Source organism: Dendrobium catenatum, unplaced genomic scaffold, assembly GCF_001605985.2.
Source record: "Dendrobium catenatum unplaced genomic scaffold, ASM160598v2 fragScaff_scaffold_880, whole genome shotgun sequence".
Taxonomy (NCBI): Eukaryota; Viridiplantae; Streptophyta; class Magnoliopsida; order Asparagales; family Orchidaceae; genus Dendrobium; species Dendrobium catenatum.
The window spans coordinates 832,667-842,291 of record NW_021319342.1 but is presented as its reverse complement, the minus strand read 5'-3'; the positions used below and the strand labels follow the sequence as shown (position 1 = coordinate 842,291).

Here is a 9,625-nt window from a genome sequence, read left to right as displayed (position 1 = left end):
GTTGACATAGATGAAAGAAAGAAAAGATCTTCATTGGTTTCCAAACTTGAAAGACAAATCAATATTAAAAAAGAAATTAATACTTTAATGTTCTCTTACTTATATCCATATATAGTTTTTTTGGTGCTTGCGTAGGGTAAAATAAATCTTGCCTTGACTGATGTTGAAATTTTAGTAAATTTTTTTCATATCCAAATTGACAAGAAAACTCCAGTGTTAGTGTTATTCATCTGCAATCTACGAGAATGACAATGATACCTCCATATTCAACATTCAATTCAATATGTTTTGATCTGATTCGAAAGAGGTAATTGCTTAATTATTTGTATTTCGAACCCTTATGCATATGCTTGGGAATGTTTGGTATCAAGAGGAAGTCTACTTGTGTTATGGACTGGGTCCTAGAGGTCAGTTTACATGTTTGTGAAATTTGAATTTTCTCCTTAAGGCGTCACAGCAGCGCTGCAGCACAGGATTCTTGGAAAAATCTACATTTAATTGGACGTGCAACAGGTGCAGCGGAGCTACAGGTTTTTGAAGTGCTATGTAGCCAGTGCCAAATCAAAATTGTCTATTTTAAAATATCTCAAACATTCATTCAATTCTTTTTAAGCAAGCCAACTGACATAGAGAGGTATTCAAGAGAAAGGAGAATTTGTTGACTCACTTCTAAAAGATATATGTATCACGGTAGGTCACGGTATGCCTATCTCAATTTTGAAAAATATGGAGATTTCTCAAACTTTTTGATTAAATTTATATTTTAATCATAAATAAATAGGGATAACTTTACAATGATAAAACTTTATTTCTATAGTATTTTGTAAGTATAGAGATTACGATTTTGAACACTTTGAATATTTTCTGAAAAATTTTATGCTAAGTATTCTAAAATGTGCACCTTTTCAATTGAACATAAAATAATGCTGAACCTAGAAAATAGTGTTGTAGAACGATTAAAGTCTTGAAACAATATTTTGCACGATCTGTGATAATTTGACGAAACTCTAAAATAGTATATTTTTGCTTGGTAGTGTGTTAAGTTGCCTACCATTATAGTAAATTTGAAGATTTTGCATTGAGATCCTTTATGCTTTAAATTTTATACTGCAATGAATTATGTGTTATATCTATTAATTTATATGACTTTTGATGTGAAAAATGTCTATAGAAGATATAAGGGGTTAGAATATTTTAGACTCTATTTGATGCACAAAATTTGAAATTATTTGAAATTCTGTCTGCTGGGAGTCATAAAGGCTAGAATTTTGGATTTTGTCTAAAAGAGGGGGAAATCTATCTGTTGTGAGTTATAAAGGGTCATAATCTTTAGATTCTGTTCGGGACAAGATAAATTTGTTAGATTATATTATGTGAAATAAATGTCATATAAAATTTCTATTTATTCAATTTCGCAGTATTATTTTTTAAATCTTTGGATAACTGCTATGTTATTATGATTTGCTCAGCATAGTGAATTGCTATATTATATTTGATAATTTTGAAAAATACTTAATAATAGAAATATTTATAATTTTAGATCGATATTTATGACCTGTTGATCTACTTTAGCTCACTAATGTTTTGCATTCTATTTTCATGATATAGGAAAGGAAAATAGCCCATTGAATAACAATTTAAGGAATATGATTTGAGCATGTAGGTACTTTTTCTTTGATTTTTACATAGTGATGACTAGTTTTTATTATTTTATTATGTAGCTTTGGTTTATTGTAATGCACCATAACTATATATGCATATTTTATAATAAATGAAAAGCAAATCTTTTAGATGAGTTTATTTTCATTACTAGATGTTAGTAGCAGTTATGTGCTTATTATTATTGTTTTACTTAATTCAAAAGAAGATTTTTAAAAAAATTCTAAAACTTAGAGCTTGGGATTCACCTATTACAACTCTACACGATAAAACCTGTTCAATTTGTGGGTCTTATCAGGTTGGGTTGTGCAATGACAAAGTTCACCCATGTTTTTATCTAAATCAAATAGAGTTTACTAAAGTATAGAAATCTCTTATTTATCATTGCCATTTATGATCATATCATCCATGTAGAGGAGAATAACCTCATGCACAATGTCAAACTTTTGATGAATAAGTTTGTATTTGAATTTGAGGGTAATTAGCTATAAAATTGAAGGCAATAAATGATCTTACCTACGATGCACAATGATTTAGAAGGGTTCTTACAAGCAAGAAAGCTAGGATCGCCGCATTTAAAGATGGGCGCCATCAAAATATCCACGCAAAAATCGAAAGAAAACCAAATAGAAAAAGAAGGGAACCATACAACAGTAAGACGGAAGAAAAGCCAAACAAAACCACAAGAAAACTCACGAAAAATGCACGGAAACAATGGCCCAGGAGAAGCCCTAGCCAGAACATGCGAGAAGGAGACGAGAAGTAAAAACGAGTTCTACCAGAATTTAAAAAATCACATCCCTTTAGTTGATAAATATTTGAGTTTTAAGGTTCTTGAGATTCCATCCTTTCTTTCTTTCATCATAGCCAATGAAAATATATTTCTTAGCTTTGGCTCCCAACTTACTTCTTTGAGAGGACAAATGAATATAACATGCAAAACTTTAAAGTGATTCACGCCATGGGACAACTTATTTTTCATGTTATATATGTTCACTTTGATCATTATGAATATTGATGCAATATTTATAGACTTCTATAATCAAATTCAGAATCATTTGAAGTCCGATTTCAACAAGTTTATAGTCAAATTAAGCATCTTGATGAAACAGATTCAACCACACCAAAGCTAATCCGATTTGAGTCCAACTAAGCCCAAGCCGAACACTTAAAAAGATAGTTAGAAGCTTTGGGGATTTAATTAAGTGACCTAATTGTCATCAAATATGACATGGTCATAATCAAATCGGGCAGCTCGACAAGATGAATATGATCAATCCCAAAATCACTTGATTTTGAGATCATTAAAACAATTAAATGTTGAATGAATAGCATATGATTAAATGATCTGATATAAGCCGTCCGATAGAGTATGATGAATTTTTGGCTAAATTTATTTTTCATATGAAGGCGACTTAGACTTAAACTTGGAGAGAGCTTGGAGATCCCAGAAAATCTAGAGTTCTACTTGACATTCAGCATCGATGACTGCCGCAAGCCTTCGCCATTGCCTGGCTAATATCATCCGATCATCATCACTAGAGTATCTCGCCTTATAGTCATAATATATTCAACTTAATTCGACCATCGCCACTCTATTATTGTTGTCCAACCAACATCACCCAACTAACACCATCAAACTGCTGCATCTCGATTATTCTCCTCATTATAAAATTATAAACTTTTTCTATAATTTCACCTATTTATAATTGAATTTAATTTTTTAATTCTAAAATAATCGTAAAATCAAAATCGGGCCGAACCGCTTCCGGTTTGTACTCCTCCAAGACCCGATAATCCATTTCGCTACTATTTTGTTAATCGTTTGCGGTCCTGAAAATTTGGAGGGTCGCATTCGAACCCGACCCGTTATGGTCTGGTCCGACCGTCCGACAGAAAGAAACGGCACGTAGACGGCGCTTCAATTCTTAACGCCGTCACGCCTCCTATATACTCGAGTCCATGGTGAGGAGGCTCATTCAAATCGAAGTCTAGAGAATATTCTAGAGAGAGAAATCGAGGAGAGGATCATCGGAGAGTTGTTAGGGTTCAGGCGATGGCGGAGCGGTCGGAGGAAACGTTGTTGGAAAAGATAGCAGAGAAGATCCACGCCGTTCATGATTCATCATCGTCGGATTCCGACGATGAGAAGCCTAAGTTATCGGATTCGTCGCTCAAGCCCAAGATCTACCGCCTCTTCGGCAGGGAGAAGCCAGTACACCAGGTCCTCGGTGGTGGAAAGCGTATGAATCTCTGATCATCCTATTTTTTTGACTCACTTATTTCTTATGGTTTATGGATTTATGGTTTTTTGTTTTTCTGAAATATTAAGAAGTAGATCGGATGCGATCGGAGAGGTTAGGGTGTGTATCTAGCTTTGTTATTTTGAAGCTTTTTGGGAACTGAGATCCGTGGATGCTTTTTTAGTGGTTGGTTGCTTGTTTAATGGTTTATTTAATTGCTTGGATCGTGTAAAGTAGGGATTCTTTGTACTTATGGGAGCTCATAGGGTTTTATTTGCTTTTTGAAATATGCTAAAGAAGTTCACATCATACCATTCTCGGTATAAAGGCTTGTTGTTGTGGTCTACTTCCACCGATCTGTTGATTATCTGTTATCATTTGCTTCCTTGGGGAATGGTTCTGCCATTTATTTAATATGATGTATCAAAGAGGTACTTTCTTTTTTTCTTCTCCCGTAAGAACAAATCATGTCAAATTATGAAGACGACTTTTTTTGACGCGAAGGCCTGATGTAAGAAATCGAGGATCGGTAGATCATATTCTCTCTCTTGATTGAACATCGAAATAATCTCAATAAAAGGTCTCAGCTTTTGTTCTTGAGATCCTTGTCCTTTTCCTTTCTTTTATTGTGATCTGCTGTCAATGAGCAGGAACTCCTATATAACTTCTGCTTTGCCATTTGGTTTGATTCTGAAATATTTGAGTCTATCTGTGCTCTTTAGCTGTCTATAATCACATTGCAGGTTACTATAACCTATTAATGTGATTCATCTACGGTACGGGTACTCTTGAATTTCTTTAAATTTTCTCTTCATCTGATAGAAATCTCTGTTTGCAAATTTTGAACAGCTGCGGATTTGTTTCTATGGAGGGATAAGAAGGCCTCAGCTGCAGTGTTAGGTGGGGCTACTGCTATATGGGTTCTATTTGAGTTGATGGAATACCATCTGCTCACTCTGGTCTGCCATAGTCTCATACTTTCTTTGGCTGTCCTGTTTCTCTGGTCTAATGCAACCACGTTTATCAACAAGTAATTCATGCTATGCCTAGTAATTCCTTGATTCTTGTTAAGTTACTTTTTAAGCTGAGCTCAATTTAAACTAGTTATCAAATTTTCTTTTAGATCGCCACCACACATTCCACAGGTGATCATTCCCGAAGATCTGGCTGTGAACATCGCACTTTCTCTAAGGTTTGAGATCAACCGTTCAATTTCTGCTTTGAGGGACATTGCCTCAGGACGTGATTTGAAGGCATTTCTTGCTGTATGTTCATGCTCAAAATGTCTTTTTTTTAGGGGGATTTACATACATACCAAATTTTTTTATGTATTTAATATCTAAAACCTAAACTTTTATATTTTTTGCATATAACAATTCTATATCTAAATCACATCAAAATATATGCATGGGAAGATGCGTTTTAGTTTAAATAAGTTAATATTAGTATTTTTTTTTGCATGATTTAAAGATTTGAGTGTTACTATAAAAAATATAAAAAAATGTGTCTGCTATATAAATACATAAGAATTTTATGAAGATTTTTATTTAAGAAGGAGCATGATGTTTAATTAAAATCAGAAATAGGAACATAGTATTAAATAAAGTTTAAAAAGAAGCAAACTAGCTAAATAGAATGGCACATTCCATTGAATGCACCAAACTGTTTGAAGCATTTAGAATGCACCAAACTGGTTGACACATTACTACAGTACTTTTAAAATTTAATTCATCTGACTGGGCTGAATGCACAAGATGATTTGGGGCATTCTTTAGAATGTACCAAATCATTTACTGCATTATGATTTGGTTTTGTTTGGCTAGTTTGCTTCTTTTAAATTTTTTAAACACATGATCCTATTGCTAATATAAATGAAATATTATGCTCCTATTTACAATATTCCGATTTTATGGCGTGGTTATTTAAATCCCCAAACTTATTTTATGTGGAAATTATGTATTAATTTTGGTGGTGGTACATTACAATTACCAGCACTTCTAATCCTTCCTATTCAGGTAATCGCTGGACTTTGGGGTTTGTCTCAATTCTCGGAAGCTGCCTCTACACTTCCTATCCTGTTTTACCCTCGTAAGCTTCTGATGCCATTATATTTTCGAACTATTCAGCAATGCCTACTTCAATTTCATATTGCGTGTATTTTGGAAATGCAGTGTTGTCTTCTGCATACGGTGCCTATTCTGTATGAGAAATATGAGGACAAAATCGACTCCTTGCGAGAAAGCATTGCAGAAATCAAGAAACAGTTGCAGTATCGATGCTAAGGTCTTAAGTAAAGTGCCTAAGGGCCCGTTGAAGGATAAGAAGCCTTAGAAAAGGCCATGAATGGCTCATTGATGTGCTGTGTATCTCTTATGTTGAAGGTTTACTAAGACTGCATTATTCGTATTTATTAGCAGCATTTGCTCGCGCTCTTTCCCCACTTTTTTGTTTTTTTTTTTGGTTTTTGGCCTTGTGTTAAAATATTTAGTGTTTAGTTGGAGTTGTGAATGATTTATTATACGATCATCACTGTGGATGTGTTGTTGTTCTATCATTTGCTGTTGCTTTTCTGCTATTGGTGACTTTGATCTTCCAAGTTCTATATGTATTAACTTTCTTTTCTGGATTAACCATTATGTGAAGCTCCCTGAGTATTATGTGAAGGTATAAGTGAACAGATGAAGAACTACTGTGAATTTGTCTGTGAGCATCTTGATTTTCTAGATGTCTTTTTTTTTTTTCAATTCTTTTCTTTAACGTGATAGAGAATACATAATTTCCTTATCTAGAAATATTTGTGTCATTATATCATATTTTTACTCAACCTAGTGATCTATTATTATTTTTATTGGAAGACATTTGTGAATTTATTGAATTTATTTTAAGAATATAAAAATTAAATTTAATAATTTTTTGTTAAATGTGCTGTATAGTTGTTATTTGTGCTACGGTTCAGCGACTCTGAGGAATAATTATTAATGTGGCATCTCGATTCATTTGAAAGGACGAATTCGTGGCAGATGTCGCTTCGGGTGATCTGGTGGTGTCTGGATTTTTTGGGTGTCATACACCACATGAATTATTCTCCTCTTTGAGGTCTCAAAACTTGCAAATAGCTTTTTAATTGTTTTTAAAGCAACTTTTTATTCAAAATTTTTAAATTTTGTATTAGAAAAATTTTTAAAATAGTAAGAGTTGTCTGCAACGCGAAGGCTTAGTGTCACCATCGGAATAAAATTAGTTTTTTGGGCTTTGGTACTTTTTTGAATTATTGAGGAGGTGTCCTCATTTTAGCTAGGCAAGCAATTGTTTTTCTCATATGTTATTAAGAGCTTTATATGATCTTTGTTGAAGTATATTATATAATCTATAGTTTATTTTAATCCTTATTTTTAATGAAATAGAAAAATAAGGATTTATTTAAAAGTTTCCTCACTCAAATTGGAATTTTGTTTTAATAGGTATTTATTAGAGGATTTTATTTATATGTTGAGTAGTTTAATTATTTATATTGTTTATATTCATCTTAAAAGTATATTAAGAATTTGAGTTTTTTTTTAATTAAATTTAAATAGAATATTCATGCTCAATCATTGTGCATGACAATTACAGTGATGACACATGGCTTGCATTATCATGGAGATGGGGACAATCATGTTGTTTCTAATGGTTCATTTTTGCCAAATATATAAATTCCATCATTAACTTTAATTTGCCAGTTTGTTCTTGTCCTATGGGATTTGTTTGAAATCAAGGTTGAAATTAGGATGTGGTGCGTAACCCTTTTAAAATTTTAAACTATTTTTATAAAAATATTAATAGCATTTTTAAAATAAATAATTGTATTTTTTTTTTGCCCTATAAGTCATATTACTATCAACTTTTTTTTTTTTAAAAAGATTTGAATGCCTATGCATTTTAAGGCTTTGTTTGGAAGAGTAAAGGTCTATTTTCGAAAAAAAATATTTTGTGCGGATTCGGACGGCGTTCGGAGACCAATCAGAACGAGCCAATTCATTTTTTTTTGTTCGATACGGGTGCTCGATATGTTATGCACCAGATGATGTTGCGCATTCTGATTGATCTCCGGACCGTCTGGTATTTGCACATAATAGTTTTTCCTATCTCAGAACAGCACCAGACATCTCTTACTCTTTTAGAATAAACTAAATTGCATGTAAAATTCATTTAAATAGAGTGGTACAGCTACATGCTTACATGGTGTGACAATTCTATTGATGGGGCATTGTTGGTCTGAGTGACCCATTTGGATTTTTTGATGAAATTCATGAGAGCCCTCTGACGAGCAAGAATAATGGATGAATAGTCATTGATTTTCAGTTCGCAATAGAATCACAGTATATAAGGGCTTCAGAAAATAAAATAAAATAAAATTTGAGAGCATCAATTTCAGATATTCTACTTGTCATTTATTTATTTATTTATTTTGAGAACGGAGTATCCACTCGTTGCTACTCCCGTAAAGGAGCTTGGCGGTGTGACTAATCCTTGACTGACCTAAAAAAACACCCAACTTCTCCTTGCCCGCACTTCATGGGCCCCACTTAAAAGGCGCTGCCGTTCGAGGGGAGTCGAACGCGGGTTGGGGTACCCAACCGCGCTTGCCCACCAACCGAGCTAAACATAGGTGGGTTCTACTTGTTTTGACAAAGCAACAAAAAAAAGGACCATCATGTTGCACATTCCAAACACTAGTGAAGCTTTATCAATGAGGCAATGAAGTATCTTTCTTAATAGGGGTGTTAATATTTGACATGACACGAAAACTCGACTCGGACCCGACCCAAAAAATTCGGGTTGGACCTGACCCGATTTCAAAACGGGTCGGGTTCGGTTCGGATTCGACTCCGTTGTTGAAAAAAATGGTGTCGGAGTTCTTCCAGGACAACCCGAAAATCCGTTTAATTTAAAAATTTGGATTTCCATCCCGCTAGCCCGCCCGCGCTGCCCCTGCCTGCGCTGCTGCCCCGCGGGCCCCGGCCCTGCCCAGCTCCCCGCGCCCGCTGCGTCGCTACCGTGCCTCGCTGTGCCCGCTACCCGCATTGCCCCCACCGAGCAAGCCCTGGCGTGTCGCATCCTCCCCGTCTCCCGCCGGTTCCCCTGCCGCCGTCTTCTGACGTTTCGATGCCGACATAAAACCAAATCACGGGTCGGTTCGGCGTCAACCGACTATCCCGACGGGATCGGGCTCTGGGTCAGATCTTTTCAAACCCGTCTTTACATATCTTGCTCGGGTTAGGGTTCACCCGTTTGACCCCGGGTTGTTTCGGGTAACACCTTGCAAACCCGATTTTGACAACCCCTAGTCTCAACATGTACTCCAAACTCTGAGCAGAAATTAGAAGGGCGTTTCACAAAATTTTAAATATTTGGTATTTATATAAGAATATACAAGTTATTAGAAACATAAGCTGAAAGCTCTGCCAGCAAGATCTGAAGCATTCATCGGTCCTATCCGAACAAAAAATTCATAATTTTTGGCAAAGAAGGCTTATGGCAAACTTGTAGTGCATCGCCATGACATTCTGCATCCATATCTATGCTACCATTGATACATCCTCGAAAAATTATCTTGATCGGGCACGAATCTCGAGGAAAAATTAAGTTGGAAACTTCCGAAATTAAAATTGGGACCATCCAAACTTTGATTTTAGAAAACTTATAGTCAAACTGAACGTCTCAAAAATACGAAGCCAACGACA

General features: G+C 34.9%; 1 protein-coding gene across 1 annotated transcript; it reads left to right on the top strand.

The window, feature by feature from the left end:
• Window positions 1-3,632: 3,632 nt before the first annotated feature.
• LOC110097271 (reticulon-like protein B3) lies at window positions 3,633-6,233 on the top strand. Its single transcript, XM_028697145.1, is given in 5 exon segments — window positions 3,633-3,902; window positions 4,752-4,932; window positions 5,026-5,167; window positions 5,918-6,165; window positions 6,167-6,233. Coding segments are annotated over 5 exon segments (825 nt in total). The 5' UTR covers window positions 3,633-3,715.
• The last annotated feature ends 3,392 nt before the right edge of the window (window positions 6,234-9,625 follow it).